Source organism: Meleagris gallopavo, chromosome 1, assembly GCF_905368555.1.
Source record: "Meleagris gallopavo chromosome 1, MGAL_WU_HG_1.1, whole genome shotgun sequence".
NCBI classification, from domain to species: domain Eukaryota; kingdom Metazoa; phylum Chordata; class Aves; order Galliformes; family Phasianidae; genus Meleagris; species Meleagris gallopavo.
In genome coordinates, this window is record NC_139404.1 from 69,353,952 (window position 1) to 69,374,219 (window position 20,268).

A 20,268-nucleotide genomic window follows, 5' to 3' on the forward strand; every position below is an offset into this window, starting at 1 on the left:
GTCCATGTGGTTGTCCTTCAGAACATGGCACCAAGTCTGCTGGAGTTCAAGAAGCATTTGGACAAAGCTCTCAGACAGAGGGTTGGATCTTAGAGCAATACTGCGTGAAGCCAGGAGTTGGACTCAGTGATGCTTGTGGGTCTTTTCCAACTCAGGATATTCTATCACTCTATGAACTGGAACCCCAGAGAAGGATTTTGATCCTTAGGCACTTTTGACAGGTTCTTCTAGCTCCGTCTAGTTAGCCTGTATGTCACATTCCTCTACCTACAATAATTCTTCATGAACCTGTGTGGACAGCTCATGATGGCAATGGCAGCACCATAACTTCACTGGTGGGCTTGCCTGTTCAAAATCTTACTCTCAGGCTTTTTTGAAGTTCTTTCACGTATTGTTATTTGTAATAGAATACTAATACCACACCAAGTTCCCCACACAAACTAGCAAAAACAGATAGCTCAGGGTGCTAATTTGTTCCTAGCAGAAGACCAAACCCCTGTTCATATTTGAGGAGATTCTAAAAAAAACAGCATAATATGTGGGACAGTCAGTAGGAACTGTTACCCACACATGAACACCCAATTCATCTAGGACAAACAGCCAGAGACCAGCACAATGCTAAACAAATGAATCTCAAGGAAGCTCCTAACAAAACCCTTCAACACACTGAAACAAATTAGGTGTTGCTGATCAACCCGTACTTGAAGAAAAATATAAGAGTTGTCATGATAAGATTAGAAGACACGGATTCCAGAAATGTAACTACACTTTTTAATATTATAGACAGGCTTATATAATTCTGATGTCAGCAAGAATCATGGTCCTCACATAGACTGTCAGAATGACTGTGGTGTTCATAACCCATAATGGTAAGTCTTCATTTTAACCCTTGCCTAGATCTATGTGGAGCATCTAGGTCTTTCTTTGTCCTTCCCTGTGCTCACTAGTCATCATTCTGGTAGTTACTGAAAAAACCTGAAAAATATGAAAGATGATGAAGTTATAGGTCACAGTCAACTTGGGTTCATGAAAGGAAAGCCCTTAATCTACATTTAGGACAAGGTAGATGTTAACTTAGCTGTTACCCACTTAGGCAGCTGATATTCCTGGTCAATCTGACTGCTTTCTAAGATGGAGCAATGGCATCAGTGGACAAAAGAAGGGCAACTGATGACATCTAAATGGACTTGAGAAAGACCTTTGACATGGTCCTCCATTATATCCTTATCTCTAAATTGGAGAGTGATGGATTTGAAGGCTGGGCTGTTCAGTGGATAATTAGTTGGAAGGTTGCAACCAGAGGCTTATAGTCAACAGCTCTACGTCCGGTGGAAGCTGGTTACAAGCGGTGTCCCCCAAGAGTCTGTTTTGGGAGCCGTGCTCTTTAATTTGTATATCAGTAACATAGACAGATGGATTGAGAGCACGCTCAGAAAGTTTGCTGATGACACCAAGGTCAGGGGTGCAGTTGAAAAGACAAAAAGAAATGATGTCATCCAAAGGGACCTAGTCAAGTTTGAGAAGTGGTCCCATGTGAAATGAATGTAGTTCAACAAGGCCAAGTGCAAGGTGTTCCACTTGGGTAGAGGCAATCCCAGATATGGGTGCAGACTGGAAGAAGAACTCATTAAGAACAGTCCTGCCAAAAAGGACTTGAGGGTCTTGGTGGACAAAAAGCTGGACATGAGCCAGAAGTGTGTGTTTGTGGCTAGGAAGGGCAGCTTAACCTAGGCTGCATTGAAAGACAGGTGGCCAGCAAGGGAAGGGAGGTAATAGTCCCTCTCCCTCTGCCATTTTGAAGCCCCTTCTGGAGTACTGCATCCAAGTGTGAGGCCCTCAGCACAATAAAGATGTGGAACTGTTGGAGCAGGTCCAGAGGAAGGCTATGAAAATGCTAAGAGGTCTGGAGCACCTCTCCTACAAAAACAGGCTGAGGGAGCTGAGCTTATTCAATCTGGAGAAGAGAAGGCTCTGGGGAGACCTTATTGCAGACTTTTGGTATAAGGGGCCTGTAATCAGGAGCTGGCTGCTGATGGTGCACCTTCACCTCAAGCACTGTGTGAAAGTTTGGGTGCCACAATATAAGAAGGACATAAAATTATTAGAGAGCATCCAAAGGGGAGCTGTGAAGATGAGAATGGGTCTAAAACAGAAGAAGTATGAGGAGTGGTTGAGGCCCCTTGGTTTATTCAACCTAGAGAAATGGAGTCTGAGGAAGGCCTCACAACAGCCTACAGCTTCCTCAGAAGGGGAGGAAGGAGCAGATGGGCAACGCTGGTCTCTGCTTCTGGTGACAGTGACAGTACCTGAGGGAATGGCACAGACATATGTCAGGGGAGGGTCAGGTTGGGGGAATTAGGAAAAGTTGGTCAGGCCCCAGAACAGGCTGCCCAGAGGTGATCATGGGACTGAGCTGCCAGAGTTCAAGAAGCATTTGGATGATGCTCTCTGACATAGGGTTTAAATTTTGGGTGGTCCCCTGTGGAGTCAGGAATGGTGATCCTTGAAGGTCTCTTCCAACTTGTGATATTCCATGATTCAATGATTTCTGCCTGCATGAACTATACAGATACAGATCCAGATGGTCACAGACCCCCAGATGGATACAGACTCATGTCAAGAACAGAAAAAGGGCTGTGGCATGCAGCAAGGATGCATGGGGCAGTTCTTCTTCCCAAGGGTGCCTTGTGCAATATGGATGTGTATCTATGTCATTCTTAAAATGAGCAGAAAGTTCAGTAGTGTGGATGCCAACGCATTGATCCTACACAGTCCTTGGGATTTTCTTGTGATGAAGCATAAATTGATCCTTTATTTCTCAGTTTTCCATTGGGAAAATGTGGAATAATAGCACCTTAGTCACAATAATTCCATACTGGGAAAATATATTAACAATTGGCTTATGCTCGGAAATTATGGTAACATGGATCAGAGAAGAAAGCTATATACTGCCACATAACCACTAGAGATAAATAAATCTATAAATAAAGCCTCTAAGTACTCCTGCAATACAAATAATAAATAAAAGGCAAAAAGACTTAGTCATACATGCAGGTGGATTTCCAATTATGGAGGAAGCACTTTTACAGAAAGCAGAGTGGAGCACATTAAGTAGGATGGAGAAGAGAAAGGTAATAAATCACTGTACAAATAAATTATTCTGAAAAATGGCCATCACAGTCAAATGTATGTGCTTAAACTTCTGGAATGCAGTTTTTTCTAGTAAATTGAATAAAAAGATAGGTAAGAAGTATATATGAGCTTCCTCCTACACATATAAAAGCTACTTTTTCCTGGAAAAAAAAAACAAACCGAACACCCACAAAAAAAATATATTGATACCCATGTAGCCTTCTCAGTCTATACAAGCATACAAGAAGTTCTTTGAGCTGTGTAGTTAATGAAGCATTTGTGGAGAACAGTTTACCATCCTGCCAAGAATTTATAGCTCCATAAATCCTCGTGCTGTATTTTACTTTGAAACAACCTCCCTGTACGCACAAGCCCCAAGATGCAACAGCACATGTGCATGTGGAAGCTTGCCAAACTTTCCTCCAGCTGACTCAAGGAATACATGTGTCAGAAGGGAAGAATGGAAAGTAGTAGAAGGCAGACTTTACGCTGTCAAATCTGGAGTCCTGACGGACAGGGAATCACCGCCTCTGCAGACCACCTCTTCAGAGCAATGCTAGGTACCTGCACTCTGGTGCTCCATGGCCCAGTACAGATACACTCATCCAGGGCTTTCTTCTCTTCTTACTGCTCCCAAAAAGCAGAAAAACAGGGCTGACAGCTGCATTCCCTCCTCTTTGCTTGCTCTCCCAAGAGCTGGCTGATCCAACTGGCATTCAAACAGCCAAAAGGCTTTCTGCTTCTCCCAAACTAGGTTCTGGGATGCCTGCTGGCCCTCAATTTTGTTATTTAGAAGAGAAAGATGAGGTAGCAGAGGGGCATTTTCTTTACCCAGTGCGTTGTTCCAGTACAGCAGATGGGACTTTGCCCTTCAGCAAAGCAACCTCATCCTGCTTTTAGAGAGGAAATGATGGCTAGGATAGGAACTAGCAAATACCACATAAATACAATAAAAATGTAATTTGTGAGGTTATATTAAAATCTCTAAAATCAAAGAGCATTTTGTAGGTGCAGGAACATTGCTATCCTACAACTCTTCTGTAACTCTAGGGCAATCTCTACACAGAACAGCTATAGCTGTTCTCTGAAGGCAAAGCACTACTAGTATGTATGCAGCATATGCCAGCAAAATTCAGCTTATGCCAGCAAAATTCAGCTTTTGCCAGCATAACTTGCTCCAGCTCATCCAAATGAAGCTCCAAGCTTCATTTCTCTGTGCTGGATAAAGAGCTGTAGTCATGACATACCCACACATACGCTTTCATCAGTGTAGCTCTATCAGTTATGTCTTCATACATGGGATTGACACTGAAAGGCTGCCAAGGAAAAGTGTAGACCTAGCGTTGGCTTCTGGAGCTCGTGATTTCCGACGCTTACAGATTTCAATCATGGTTAATATCACAACATTTCCTGTTTCTAATAAAAGATGAGATAAATATCTAAACAATCCCCCAGTATCCGTTACACACAGATTTATTTAGATACTTTTCCAATGCAGATAAGGCTTCAATTACTGCCAACAACATTTCAAAATCACTTTAAAAATCTGCTAGGTGAACAACAGCCTGAAATGAAAATGCTGACATGCAGCTGTCCGAAGGAAAATTCTCTGACAAACTGACATTTCATCCTATCTACATTTAAAAGTTATGCATTTAGATGACAGTGTTTGATACCCTTTTTTTTCCACTGAGTTTCATTTAGCACTTCATTCTTGTTACTAGATACCGCTTGAGATGACTGTATGCACATCCCAATTCCCTCAAATGCTTTTGAGCAGAAACCACTGTTCAGAAACTCGTAACATTACATTTTATGCCTTCGCCCTCACTTTGCAGATGCAGAGGGATAGGCTACACTACACCAGTAATCTAATTTACTACTATCAGCTTACCACCTTAAACTCAGTTTGCAGAAGGCTGTCATTATCCTCCATCTCACAAACTTCATACAGTGAAGTATAAAAAAAAATACTTTCCTGAGCCACAACAATGCCACAAATAAAAAAATAAATGCTTATTAATGTCAACAATGAAATTTCCATCTGACATTGCAGTGTTCGTAGCTAAGGAGTGACTGCTATTGATTTGTAACTAGTACTCAGGAAACAGTCAAGATATTAGCATGAAGAAAGTACAGATATTTTTTTTTTCCATTGGACCAGAATAAGAAACCTTGCAAAACAAATTTAATTTGGGTAGAAGAGTGATAATTAACATGCAATCCAGCACTAAGCTCCCTGGCAGCTTAGGGACAGAGGTCAGCCTGTGTTTCTATACACTTAAAATTCAATATTTCTAATTGTTTTTATCCATGCCTGCTGACACTATTCTCAAAAAGACAAAGCCACTGTAGTTCTCTCCATCATTAACATGTCTCTGCATACACTGCCTAAATAATGAGAGATACCACACCACAAAATTAAAGTTGTTGAAAAGTTGGGAATGTTAAGAGATTTCTAAAGAAAAACACTGGAGCATTTCTTCCAGCAAAATGAAGGCAAACTCCAAATGTTGGATGATATTCCCACGCTATTTCAATAATGACAAGCTTCAGCTTAAAATAAAACTCTTCTTCGTGGAAAAAGACAATACTGGGGCAAAACACCATAGCACCACTGGGGCATTGCCCTACAGGGCTAAACACAGTGTGCCAGGAAGGTGGATGGCAGCAGTGAGACCCATTTGCCCTGAGGAAGAGATAAATGGAAAGCACAGCACCAAGGGCAATTCAGCAGTGGGTCAGCTAACCAAGTTAGGAAATCTTTAGTTCCATGTCTGCAGCTCACTTTTCAATCTGCCCTGTGAGATGGCTATTCCTAACTACAGATGATGGCTCAGCCCAACTACTTTGCATGGTGTTTCAAGCTTCCTCCTCCCGTTTTCATTCTTTACTTTCTATAGAATGCAACAGTGATGGGAAAAGACAGCCTTTCATAAAATGATAGATTGCTGAAATACTGAAACTTTCATCACTTATGCACTTACCACTTTTATGATTACTCTCCAGAAGTCTAAGATTGACTGGAAGAGCTTCAACCATCTTTCTAATGAAGTACAAGCAACGCCTTCAGTAAAGGAAGTGACCCAGCATGGTTACAGACCAGAAATTCAAAGCTGAATTCCCCAAGCGGCTGCATCAGTGTAAGTGCACAGATAGCAGTGCCCTCCCAGATGGGGGACAGCACTGTGTTCCCCAGCAGCTGGGCGCACTTCCCTTCTGCTAGCTGTGTGAAAGTGAGGTGCTCCCTCACTCTGCCACTGAGGAAGGATCTCCCCGGGTATCCAACAGCCCTACAGGATCCAGCCCAGCCTTAACTTATGGAGAGCTCAGTTACTGCTTGCCTGGTGCCACACACAATCCCTGTTTTCTTCTGTACTGATTACTCTGCACATAGCAGGGGGTTGAAACTAGATGATCACTGTGATCCTTTGCAACCCAGGCCATCCTATGATCAGGGACTCTCGTCCTGAGCTTGTGGAAAGGCACTGGGATGCAAAAAGCACGTCACCACTGCCTCTACGTGCAGAAAGTAGGAAAGACATTACATCTCCAACGTTAGCAACAACATTCTAAACTGTAAAGTTTCAGACATCCCTTTTAACTCCGTCAGCACCACTTCCCTCTCTCAGCACAGCACACCCCCGAACACCCACTGCGACGCTGTGCTGACCGCAGACAGCGATCCCTTCCCGCCGCGCTCCCTCCCGCCGCTCTCCCCCCTCCCACCCCGGCGCCCCCCCCGGCCCGGTCCGACCCGGCCCCGCCCGCCTCCCTGCCCGCCCCACCATGCGGCCCGCCCCGCCCGCCCTCCGCCGTTACCTGAGCGCGGGCGCCGAGCTCGGGCGGGCGGCGGGCGCCCGTGGTCTGCAGGTTGATAGGCGCGCTCTGCGGGGGCTCGCCGCCGCCGCCGCCCAGCCCGCCGTTCAGGTGCGCCGTCACCATCGCGATGGGCGCCTTGGCCGGCACGACGGAGATGGCCAGGCTCTGCGCGGGCCCGCCGCCGGGGCTCCCGCCGCCGCTGCCGGGTGCCTTGAGGAGCGCCGGGACGCCGCCGGGCTTGGCGCTGCCGCCGGAGCCGCCGCCAACCAGCACGGCCGCGGGGCAACTCCGCACCGCCAGCTTCTGCGGGAGGGAAGCAGAGAGAGGAGCGTCGTCACCCCATGGCCCGGGCGATCCCGCCCGCAGCCCCGCCGCTGGGAGGCGGTGGGCGCCGGGTCCCGGTGCGGGGATCCCGGGAGCTGCAGAGACGCTGCGGTCCTCACACTGCCCAGCCCGTTCCTGCCCCGCTCCGGCCCGCAGCACGGGGCTCGTGGTGCTGCGGTGTGCGTGAGAAACAGCAAAACGCAGCTTTTCAGACTCCCGGAGCACCGCTTCTCAACTATGCCTGCCTCTCTCATCCATTGCCTCACTCTGAACGCTCGCTGTGTGCTCGTTCTTTCACCTTGCTCTTACTTGCGAGTCATGTTTTCTTACCTTTAAACTACTTTTTTTTTCTTCTTCTTCCTTTCAGATGTTTCAAGCTACCTCTTCTCCAAAGCATCCATCCTAACTCTCAGTCTCGCTGTTTCTCGTCACAATTCTGAGATCACAGAAGAGCAGCTGCCCTCACCTGTAGCACCCAGGTATGGTACCTAAGAGCTTTGTTGGAGGTCTGTGCAGCCGTGTGGAGGGACCACACCATACGTGTCTGTGTTTGTGTCAAATGCTCGATTCTGAAAAGCAGAATTTGCTTTTCAGAAAAAGAAGCAGAATTTGCTTTTTTTATGGAGCTGCTGCACTTGGAGTGATCTCAGGAGCTGTTGTTAGAAATGCAGTTTTAGGTAGGCTGGGTACAGATATAGACTGTTCCCAGCCTCATCTGATACTCAGAAGTACTAAGCATCTCATTTCTTCTAGAGTTGGAAGTAAAGGTAAATCCTGTGAAGACCTCTGCCAATGTTTGACTATATGCACTTGATAGTGCTGTCGGCTAGAGGCTGCATCTAATGTGTGTGCAGCCTTTCAGGAGGGCTCCCCACATTTCTAGGGCTGCTGCTGTACCAGCAATGCCAGTCAGAGTTTTGTTTGTAGCCTGTTTTAAATACTCTGTGTATACCGGCAGATATCAAGTCACAGACATGCTCGGTTCCTTTCAGAATCACGACTGAAAACAACGCTTCTGGGAATAATGCAGAAGCCCTGTAGTTCCAAACTGACTTTTACAGAAATTCCTGCCTCCTTATCTTCAAACTCACTACATGCTTTAAAAGCCCAATGGTCTAATATGCTTGTTCTGGGGACTGCCAGTATGTTTATATGAAATCACATTATTACAGATACCTGCTTCATATTTTAATGTAAAGGAACATTGATCTTCCTTTTAATATATCAGCATTATTCTACTGATTGTGATGGCTTCATATAAATCATTTTACATTTTGCTTACTTTTCTTTTCATGTTTCTTTCCTTTACTATTCCACTGGTACATGGGAAATGTTGCTTATGATAAAATTCTATTAAACTCTTTATCTGTTCCATGTGAGTGGTGTGTTGTTACAGGTGCAGCACTGCTGTGTGCAAGAGAGCTGAGCGCTGCCTCATCCCACCTACTGAGAACTTCCCTGCACAGCACCTCATGAATCTGCAGCGCCAATGCAAAGCTCTCAGGTTAATATTTCAGTTTTGTGGTTATGTTTTTGTTGTGATTTATGTCATGTGCGCACCGCTAAAGGCTCACAGATGGAAGTAAAACACTGTCCTTGGTTCCAGTAATGTAAACCCATTATTTGGAAGCCAATGGAGTTAGCCTAGGAGTGCAATCCCAGCTTTGCTCCATACCATCAGAGTTTTGCTGCTGACAGCAGTGGCCCGAGGATTTCTTCTTATGTGAATAGTGAAACCATTCACTATCATTGAGAAGTTCCTATATTACTTAGGTGTATTCTAATGTTTGTCCCCAGAAATGTGAATGTTTAATTACTGAAAGAGTGAAAAACTTATGATAAATGCCTGGTGTACCACACTGAATTAATATTTTCATTTCAATAAAACTTCTACTGCATAATATCCTACAGGCATTAATACAACTTTACTTCTTTTTTTTTGTTTTTGTTTTTGTTTTTGTTTTCAGAAGCAGAAAACATCCAAGGAAACAAAACTCCACGATCCCAAAAGATACACAATTTGTGCTAGCTCAGTGGAAAAGGCAAGTAAATAAGTAGGGGGTTGGTTATTGCTTTCCTGAAAGAATGTAATAGGAAAGCATCATGAGAAGTACCAAAGCAGAAATTTTGAAAGAAAAAAAGAATAATTCACTACTCGAGCTACCATCCGTCCTTTTTCTGCTGTTCTCCCTACATGCATTAACTGTGAATTATTTTTGCACATCTTTGCATGTGATGTGTCAACGTTTTCCCAATAAACTGACAGAAATGTCTATTTGTGCACAACAAGAACAAAAAATGTGGAGGAAATAAGGGCTACTGTTTGTCTCAAGATCAAGCTTGAGATGAATATTAAATGCTTTTAATGTTGACCATTCCAAAACCTATTTAGGTTTTGGAGCATTTTGAAGAAAATAAAGAAAATACTGAAAGAGTTGTGTCCCTGCGATGGGCTTGGAAAGGACTAGTCAGTCAGTCCGCAAGGAACCATGCAATGCAGATCTTATTTAAATAACGGCATATTTTAAAAACTGTCTAGGAAAACATGGGCAACAGATCAGGTCTTTCAATTTTGTTTCCGAAAGAGTTACAGAAAGATCATCTATCTGATGAAATGCAGCTAGAAAACCTCTTCTGTATCTCATTTAAAATATGTCTCTTCTGAAAATGTGCCTTCCAAAAGTTCATAAAAGCCCATTTTAGTCAGATTGGGCAAGTAGGAGAAGAGATCTTATGCTGTTTTCTTTATAATGATCATTTTTATTCCTTGGCCCCATTAAGGCACTGATAAAGATGCATTGGTCAACACAAAGGTTACGATATGAGAAGAAATCTTCCACACAACCCGCATTCCAAATCCGCGCTCTATTTCTGCCAGATTAATTAAAATTGTGTTTTAAAGCAAGGCAAAATCTGCATTTTGAGAATCAGTTGGTAGAACATATTCTCTTTCACTTTAGGAATAATGGATAATAAGAAATGAAGCACGCTTTGGACACTGCTGCAGCAAATGTGCTGATAAAATGGAAGAGCCAAAAAAGGAAGGGGGGGTTGAGGGAGTGGGGGGGGGGAAAAAGAAAAACTGATTGGCTCTACGTGCTGGAAATCAGGTTGCTGCTTCCCATCCATAGCACCCCAGCCCTCACAATACACCAATTTTGAAGCCGCGCCTTTTCAATAGCAGCACAACTTTCATTTTCACCACAGGATGCCACAGGCAAAACAGAGTTTGCAATATGTATGCCGGTCACACACAAACCCACCCAATGTGTAAGAAGACTGCTGCTTGTTTATGACTTTCCATCTTGGATGTAGAATGGTGTCAACTATTCGAAGCAGAGCTAATCTTTTTCTCTGTTCGTACCAACGTAGTCCTGGCCCTCCTTTCCCACACAGGCATGCACATGAGAAGTAAGAATCTGCTCACATTCCTCAATGGGGAATGCCCTGCTTTTGGCTGCTCCACCCCATAACAGGGATTTTAACCCAGGCACGTGCCTCCCAACAGCCCCTCACGTTTTCATAGTAGAATATGAGATGCTCAGAAAGGTCCTAAAACACACTGTCCATCATGTTTATACCTTTAACGCCCATGCTGGAGATAGAGACTTCAGTCCATTAATCTCTCTAGAATGATGCTCTCCTGACAAAGTGGTTTTGCTGTGAAAAATTGCAGTTGTTTTCAAAGCAATATGGGTCTTTCTTAGCAGCCTCATGGATGAGAGAAAACCCTCAGCACAACCCTGACAGTTTGCTCGCAGAAGAGCAGCACTCCACTTCCAAACTGAAATTACGGCTTCTCAATTAGTAATTTACCACTGGTCGCTAATGTAAAACCCTGCATGCCAAACGACTGAGCAGACTCCTCTGGCCACGTGGGCCATGACCTCTGTTAATTTACTCCTTTGTCACATCAACAGTCACTTGAACAATGGGATATTTAATATTCCAGGAGTGACAACACAGAAAGGCTCTGTGGCCACCAGCCACAGCACTTTGGTATCGTGTCTTAGGATTTTGGTTTACTATACACATCTAAGCTGCTACTTACTGGTGCTGCCTGATCTGAGGATTTATCAACTACCAGCCTTAAGCGCCAAGGCAGAAAGATAAGGGGCCGAGTATGCAGGTGGACATATATATGGGTACTGAAGGGGGCCTGGTGGGTGCTAATGGAGGAGAAGGGCCTTCTGGGGTGTTCTTTATCCCAAGGCTTCCCTCAGAAATGCTTTTGCATACAGCCCTGAGTGAGAGGCTGCCTGTTCCAAGGAGAGGACATTAAGGTGTGTTTCCCTGAAACCAAGGATGGAGACACAGGCAGGGAAAAGTTTTAGGCACTATTCCTGAAATGCAGTTTTCCTATCTAGGAACATGCAGGTGTTGCAACTGGGGGTGGGCAGGGAGGAAGAAAAAGAGGAGGAGGAGGAGGAGGAGGAAGAGGAGGAGGAGAAAGTGGAAAAGGAGAAGGAGGAGAGGGAGAAGGAGAAGGAGAAGGAGGAGATGGTGGAGTAGTTCCTGTTGCCAGTTCTACTACCCATCAGGAACCAACTCTGGTTTAAGTCAGACAGAGCATAACACATGGGCAGGGAGGTTTGCATTTGCTGAACTTAAATCACTGCATTATTTTTTTAAGCTTGCTTTATCTGTTGGTTTATTCTCCTTTTTCTTTCTTTCCTTTTTTTTTTTTTTTTTTTTTTTTTGACAACTTACTGCCTGCCTGTCATTAGAAGTAAGAACGTGTTCATTTTTCTCTATCAGATCACAGTTAATTAGCCATTGTTGCAGCAGGCTCAAGGATTTAAATTCAAAGTGAAACTCATTCTAATCAAAACTGCAGCAAACTGGGGGTTTTGTTTGACTTTTGTTTGAAAGTCAGTTATTGTACCGCTGATGCACATCCCGTGTTACCAGCTGAGTGCTTTCAGCATCCCTCTATCAGTGTGAAATATTTAATCGGCACAAGGATCCAATCAGCGCAGCAGAGGGGAATCTAGTGTGTGCATTAATTTACTTTCAGTTGAAAAGCAGAAAAGCAGGTCAGAAACATCTAACCTTCCCCCTTCCCCCTCCCAAACAAATACACAGCACATCAGAAGAGTTTGGGCGGCAGGGAGGCAATGAAAGCCCCCCCGATGGATCCAGACAGGAGCCAGACAATAAATCCCTCACTGCTGCCAAAGAACCACGAATGCTGCCGGGAAGGGAGGAACAGCCCTCCCTCCACAGCATACCCCCCAAAATCCTCTCACCAATTAATTATGTGGGGTAATTGTTTGGTTTTTAATCTTTGACTCTTTTTAAGCTAAAAAGATGGCTGAATGATTACCTCTTCTGCGTATGACATTAATTAGAAAGAAAGCAAATGCCAGGCAATAATAATCAGTCTTTCTATTAAAGTGCAATGGCTCTGGATTCTCTGTCTACGCACAGTCTTCAGGAAAGGCTTCCATTAACACTATTACTATTAAAAAAAAACTGTTTTAGTAGCCTCACCGAGCTCTTTTACCCATCAGTAATGTTACACACTGCAGAAGCACACTGCAGCGCTCAAGAGCTAAACTTTTCCCACTACCAATCTCCCCTTGCATCTTCTGCTTATTCTCTGAAGACAATCGAGTTCCTTATCCCGTGAAGAAACGCAAACCCAGGCAACAGCTGAGCTGCACAAAGCCCAGCCCTCGGGTGGCTGCCTTCCAGGGCAGGGCAGGAATGGAGAATTAGCGGATTTATGCAAAGGGAGAATTTTCAAGAATGGCAAAACCCTAATAATGGTAACAGTGAGCTTATAAAAGCACATACTCACTCAAGTGCAATTATCCTTTAATTTCTGAAGCCATTAAACAGCTTGCTGACTGAAAAAAACAACGCGTATTGCTAACTGGCAATCCACTCGTCAGAGCTCTGAATTATCCGCTTAGTGACTTGTAAACAGCACTTTTTAACTAACAAGGGGTAGGGGGGAGAGAGGCCGATATTTAATGAGAAAAGTCAGATTTGTGCCATGGAACATTCTGGAAGTGTCTCTGCATCTCGAAGAAGTGGAGGAGGGGGAGCGGGATTTTTTTTTTTAATAACCTCACAAATAATCCCTCCTCCTTTCTCTCTCTCAAACCATGTCAATGATCAAGGAAATGAGAACAAGGCGCTTGATTCACAGCTGACTCTCTCTTCTTGTTACATCAGATCAAGAAGGAGCAGTCTAACAGGGGGGGTGATTTCTGCAGGGGAAACAAATCTACAAGCTGGCATTTTGTCTCCTACTCCTATTAATTAGCCCGCTTTTCTGTCAGAAAAAAAAGAGCTTTAAAACTTGCACTGGTGTTACCTACACATGCATGTATACAAGCTTACATACACACATACTGAAAATTTAATATTTTGCATGTGGGATAAACCTGTCCTGAAAAATCTTCAAGAAAATAGTGGCTCATTTCAGATTTTATTTGACGGATAAACCTCTATTCTTTGCCTTACTCCCAGGAACAACTGTACCGTACACCGCTAATAGTGAGATGAGATGCAGCCCCATTAATGACAGAGATGGGTGCATTGTGCATAGGATCGGGACTTCAGCTCAGCCTGCAGATCTATGGAACACTTCTTTTGAACCCAAACTTACAACAAAGGAGAACTCAGTCTTGATCTCACTTTGAATAAAGCAGAAAGCACGCAGGCATCCTCCTGGCAGGTCACAGGGGGATTTAAATGGCTCCCCGCTGCATAACATGGGTTCTTCCCTAGCCCCAACGTTGGAATCCTGCTTGCCATTAGCAGCTCAAAATTTACATCCTTTTGCTGTTGCCAGCTCAAGTTTCCCATGATTTGCCATGTCCCATGTTTTCATGAGGACTGTATTCGTCCAGAGTATTTAATGTTAAAAAAAAACAAAACAAAACAAAACCAAAAGCATAGCAGAACAACAGAAAAAAAAACCAACAACACAAAAACAAGCCTTGCCAAACAAACATACACTCACACACACACACAAAAACAAATCCAGAGTGCATACCATATAAACACTAATGTGCTTCTAATTTAAGTTTTGTAAAAACAAAGGCAGTGTGATTAAAGGCCAGGAGCATGCAGCTTAGCATATGGAGCCACAGTAAGTGCCCCAGAACAAGTTGAATGTTTCCATTGTGTGAAAGACTCATTCATTACAGCTACAAGATGCAGCGCAGACATTTGCATTTTTAGAGGGGCATCTTGTCATTTTTAGATAAATCATGGGACCCAGGCCCTTTTCAATGGCTACATTTCTTGGTATCCTATTTCCCTTTGTTTCGGTACTCTCCCTCACTCTTTTCCTCTGTATGAATGTCATTAAAGTTTGCATACTAGTATGTCTGTAGACCAAGATCTGAACTCGGAGACTCTTGTTTCAGCTTAAACATGCGCTACTTCTTATGATCAAGCAAGGCAAAAAGAAATGCAACTACATGCAATCAAAAAAATAAACAATAAATCGAAGTAATTTATTACATCCAGTTTCAAAGCCGTTTCTCCTCCTGATCTACATTCCCTCCCCCATCCCCCTCCCCCCATCCTTCCCATCCCAGACCTGATCACCATTTCTTTGATTTCTCCCTCCTTCAGACCCTCTTAAAATCAAATTTGGAAATGCATATCTCTTCGTGTGGCAGAAAGAACTGGCCAAACAATAAACTAAGCCAAATCCTTTTTTTTCCCCTCTTTTTTTCCCAGATAACACAGAATCCTCTTCAAATGAGCAAATGTAACTGTGAACAGATACAGACTTCCCATGGGATTAAACCATCAGTTCCTCAGTATACATATAAAGAAGAAAGAAGTTAAATGGTTGCACTTCCCCCAGGGGAAGACAGCCCGTCAGTTATGAAGTATTCCCATCAGAAATTCTGGATAAGTTGCAAAGAAAAAAAATAAAAAAAAAATCCCTGCCTTCTCTCTAGAACTCATACAGACATTTCCCCAGGACTTGCACATATGTACATTTCATACCGACAACCCAAGCTTTTAGCACTGCTGTATTACTCAGGAGTGATTATTGTTTTCCAGTAATTTGCATGTTCCTTCCAAAAATGCTTGGAGCAACCTTTCAATTTTCCAACACTCCAAAATACAGCTTTGGTGAAAGCAGAGCACATGTACAAGATGAGCCCAAACTGAGTTCCCATGTTTGGATATCTCAACGCAAAGCCGAGCACACAGGGCTGTTGGCTGGCATGGGGCAGTGGTGGCAAGAAGCGAGTGTTGATAAGTGGCTAACACCAACCTCTAGATTTTGGTGCAAAGCCTAGGAGAGAGCATTTAGTTTGGGAAACTGGAGGTGAAGATAGCGTTATGAAGAGGTTTTATGGAAAGCATAGGGGGCTAATTCACAGAGCTGTTGTTCTCACCTTGCAAATGAAGAACCCATAAGACTTGGCAACACAGAGTCATTTCTCTCTAGCCTTCGGCACATCAGACATAAAATCTAACTGGAAGCCTCTTCTTAGATTACTTAGAAACTTTGCCTCAGTTTCCCAACTTGATAATGTCTTCCTCACAAAGATACTGTGAAAATTCACCAACTAGAATCTATTTAATGCTGCTTGTTTGCTATTACAGACACATTAAGTCATACGATGCCATTATAATCCAACTGGATTCACCAAAGGAAGTTCACCATTCCTAATGACCTCCCAAGGAATGCCAGTGGAGACAAAGACAAGGCTTCACAGCTCCAGTGTGTCCATCTGTGCAGGCCTGGCCTCATGTTGAACTAAGTGGAAGGCATGACGTTCATTCCATGTCTTTTCCTTCCCATATGGTGCATAAAAAGAAATCCAGAAATGCAGAAAAGCCCAGAACCAGAGAAGGCAAGAATGCAACTGATAAAGAGAGGTGCTACAAGTGTGAGGAGAGAATGTGCTTACGGGAAGATGGAAGAAATGAAAGAGGAGAAAAACAGGACAAAATTTCTCACAGTTGAGCTCTTGCAGAGCTCTGTCAATGGTCAGAAAAGGGTTGGAGTGGCAAGTCTGAGAGATCTTCCTCCTGCACCGGTAAGATAAAAGTACTTAATAAATTGTCAAGATGACAAATTATGAGTGAAAACAATGAGGGATCACGCAGGTGCTTTGCAGGTATAAACTGGAAGACAGACAATGGACTTTCATCACCAAGGCCGCCTACTTTCTGACACACCTCAGTACAAAAGGATGACAGTCTCAATGCCTTTCTTTGTCCTTTCCCATGATCTATAAGAAGCCTGACATCATTCATAGAAACCTCTTTCCTCCAACAAACCCCTTAGAGGCAGCAGCTTAGAGTGCACCCTGAAAGGAAGCTGCAAGAGTTAAACTGAAGCAAGACAGACACACTGACACAACATACCAGGTCAAATCCGGAAATCGAACCTTGATGTCATAAACTCAAAACTTCAGTCATCAAGACAACGCCCTCACTCCACCCTTAATCTTTGCTTGGGTTGCACCACTCGTTTGTAGCACGAACACTCAAGCTGCCCTGCCCCATTTACTCATTTACCCAGCCTTACAGATGAATGGAGAGGCACAGGGCTGCTGTGCATTTTGAGGCAGCAGTGAGCTTTGTTTTTTCCCATTTTGCAAGAAGTGGGTGTTAAAATAGAGAGACTGTTAGAAAACAGGTTATCAAAACCAGAAGGTAATTTTCAAAACCATCTGAATGGAGATCACTTGATTGAGTATCACCCCTCGCTGAAGTAGAGGATACTGAAAATTAGGAAACTCAAAGCCCTCGGTCATCTGTCATGTGCTCAGACCACTATGCAGCGCTCTACTTTTTTAATAGGGAAAGTACAATGACCTAGTTCCTCTAGGGACATGGGTGGTTTAGACAGATTAGAAAAAAAAAAACAAATTAACTTCCCCTCCCTAATCCCCCCAGTCTGATAAAAAAAAAAAAAAAAAAACTGTGGTATGAGTACATATCTGAAAAATCAAAAGCAAACTTTTCCAGTTTGAGAATCATAAATAATATCTCTTGAGTAGATACGGGCAATTGATTAGTCATAATAGGAGGAGGATGCAGCATGTAATATTTTTCTTTTAATGAGACTTCAGAGAATGCATGAAAAAAGTATTCAGAATGACTGAATTGTACAAATATATTAGCAGATGTTGAAAATATTGGGTAAATTTAAGAAACAAGGGAATGATATGCTTTCATTCTAACTTAATGGAAATGCAAATGATAATGTTTGAAGAGAAAGAAAGGTACATGGCTGCAGTGTTGGGAAAGAATATTAAAAAGAGACAAAGAGGCTGCTAATGAAGGACTGTGTAGATCCTATGATGAAACTAAGACCCTTCACAACCATTATTCCAGAGGCCAAAGACAGAGTAACGAGCAATAAATAATGCAGATCATGCCAATGGCAGTAAATAAAATGGAACTTAGAAGACAGAACAAGAAAGAACAGGCCAGGCCCACTTCAAAACAATAGGACATGAACACAATGGGTAAGGAGAAAGCAAGGACACACTACACAGTAACTCTGCATTTACCTTCACAAATAAAGAGAGATGATTGTACAACACGTAGATAAAACGAAGATTATCTGGAAAATGTCAACATTAGTCTGCAGTTGAGAGCGTCTGAACTAGTTTCTAAACTGCACCCACGAACAGAGGCATGAGAAAGAAAGACATTTTGTAGGTTGATTTTTGTGCCACGGCAGTGGAAAGCACTTAGATACTTCAATTGCAAGGGCTATATAGGAGACTATACAGTGACACAGATCTGTGCGTGTACTAGGATTCAAGGGCACAAAAAGCAAGAAAAGAATACAAGAAGCTTTGTAAACTTTTTCACAACTTTGCTACGTTTGAGGATAAAAATAAACAACATCCTTCTGGCTTTATTTCCCATTGTGTGCTACAGAGTACAAAACATCATAGCAACTTATTACAACCTCTGCCTCAATCAGCCACTCAGATCCTTTGCCTGGAACATTTATCATGGCTGATAGCTTTTCTTGTGATAAAAGCCATTGTGCAAAGAAGCCAAACACAAAAAACTCTCAAGCTGGTCAGTAACAAACTGAAGCTCTGCTCTCCAGTTCTGCGGTGCACCTTCTTTTTTTTTTTTTTTTTTTTTTCCATTTCCATTTGAGCTATCCTTTTCTTCTGGAGCACTTTACATCTCCTCAGAGCAGACAGCAAGGGTTAGGACACTCCACAGAGTTCTATGTAGGTTTATGCAGCAGCCCCTAGAGACCTGAGTTCAAATACAGGTCAAGCCCTAAGTGGGAAAGAAAAAGGAGGGCCTTGTTCCAGTTCCCAAGCCCCAAAATCATCTCGGGTGTAACCCTCCCTCCTGGGATCAGATTAGCCTGCAGTTGTGTGAATTGCAAAGATGTGATGTAGAGAAGGAATGAGGCATATAAGGGACAAAATGAAGCTTTGCTCATTGCAGTGGATTCCAGCTGAGCGGCAAGTGAGAATGCTAATAACACTGCACATAGAAGAAATAGCTCTCTGCCCAGTTCTCCATCAATACCACATCACACTACTCTTGCTCTCACCCCTGCTTTAACTCCTTTATTTTCTGAACAACTTTAAGAGAACTGTGGAAAAGTAAAATACAGACCAATAATGACTCTCTTCTTCAGGAGCTAAGAGGAACGGGCTTTGTTTTACCAATATAAAGTGGCAGTGCTTCCAAAGGAAGCCATCTCCTACCTTCTTCATCTTCCTCCTGTGTAACTACACTAACACTCAGGTAGTCGTGCAGTAGTAAGAGCTCCTACTAATTAGAGCTAGCCTGGCAAAGAAATACTACAGGTTTTTACCCAGAACAGTTATCCACTGCATCTCACACTCCAGCTGCAGAAAGCAAAAGGGAAAAGCTGGTGTGGTGTTTGGGCAGCTATGAGCATTGCTAACTTTACAATCAGCTGTGAGAAAACTGGAAAATAGCAAAGAAGGGATTAAAGAATAAAAGAAAGCATGCTGTGCTTGCAGAATTGCTCATTAGGACAGTACACCTAGCTAAAGGTGCAAAGGAAAAAGCCACATGCCTTTCACCACTAGGCCAACAAGTTGCTTCCAGCAGTAATCAGTGCTCACTTTCTTCAGCTGGGTGTTTGGCAGCCTGTGTGGAAACAGCTCAGTTTCCAGCAGACAGCTGCCTATAACATAACCAACACTAATAGGCAGACTCAGCAGAGAGGCTAAAGACTGCATGGACACAATGAGTAAATTACCCTTTCAACCCTTGGAGGATTATAGGTCTCTGTCAAGTCGTTCAGATCTAAAATCTGACCCGTCTTAAAGCATTTACAGCTTGCTAGGGAATACGCTCCTTATCCCCAACAGCCATTTCAAAGAAAATAAATCTCTTGATTAAAAAATCATATTTAATAATTCTACTAACAATTTCTTCCTACAGACAACCTTTTCCAAAATAGAAAGTGTACTCCAAATTCACACCTGAGCTTAATATGCATCAACATTTCCATACAGACAAGACTTAATAAAGGTAATAATAAATAGACAAGACCCACCCCAAGTCTTATGCTGACATGAGAAATCAGAAACAAACCGGAAGAATTGAAGCCATCAAAAAAACAACTCTTCAAAAAAGGTTTTAAAAAACCCACACATTCATATGGAAAGGGAGAGAACAGACAAGGAAAGACCTGTTTACAAGAAACATTAATGGAGAGGTATTCAAACCTCAGAATTTTTGACAGCATTCTTTCCAGGAACCAAAAGCACAATATGTTGGAATGCAGTTCTATGTGAGGCTGAAGGGAAATGCATTCAATTTTTTTAACCAAAGGTTTCAGGAAGGAGCACAACTTCAGAGATGCTTTCTTAATGTGAGAGTCGACAAAGTAGCAAGGGGCAAAGATTGCTGAATTCAGCAGTGGCTAAATCTATAACAGTAATCTGTAAATGGAAACTTTTCCAAGCTGGAAAGAAAATGAGGCTCCTAAGTATTTTAGTGATGAGCATGACTGAATCTCCTCCTATTTATTAT

The 20,268-nt window shown here is 43.0% G+C and overlaps 1 protein-coding gene and 1 long non-coding RNA gene across 2 annotated transcripts in view; one reads left to right on the forward strand and one right to left on the reverse strand.

Annotated features, from left to right (window-relative positions):
• PHF21B (PHD finger protein 21B) overlaps nt 1–20,268 on the reverse strand; it is a 158,984-nt gene that overhangs the window by 57,267 nt on the left and 81,449 nt on the right. The window contains exon 3 of the mRNA XM_085232894.1: nt 6,955–7,257. Coding sequence (XP_085089020.1) covers nt 6,955–7,257 — 303 coding nt within the window. The remainder of the gene's footprint in view (nt 1–6,954; nt 7,258–20,268) is intronic.
• Nucleotides 6,928–9,286, forward strand: LOC104912168 (uncharacterized). Its single transcript, XR_014885466.1, has 4 exons — nt 6,928–7,062; nt 7,646–7,757; nt 8,659–8,782; nt 9,246–9,286. It is a non-coding gene; the product is annotated as an uncharacterized LOC104912168 (long non-coding RNA).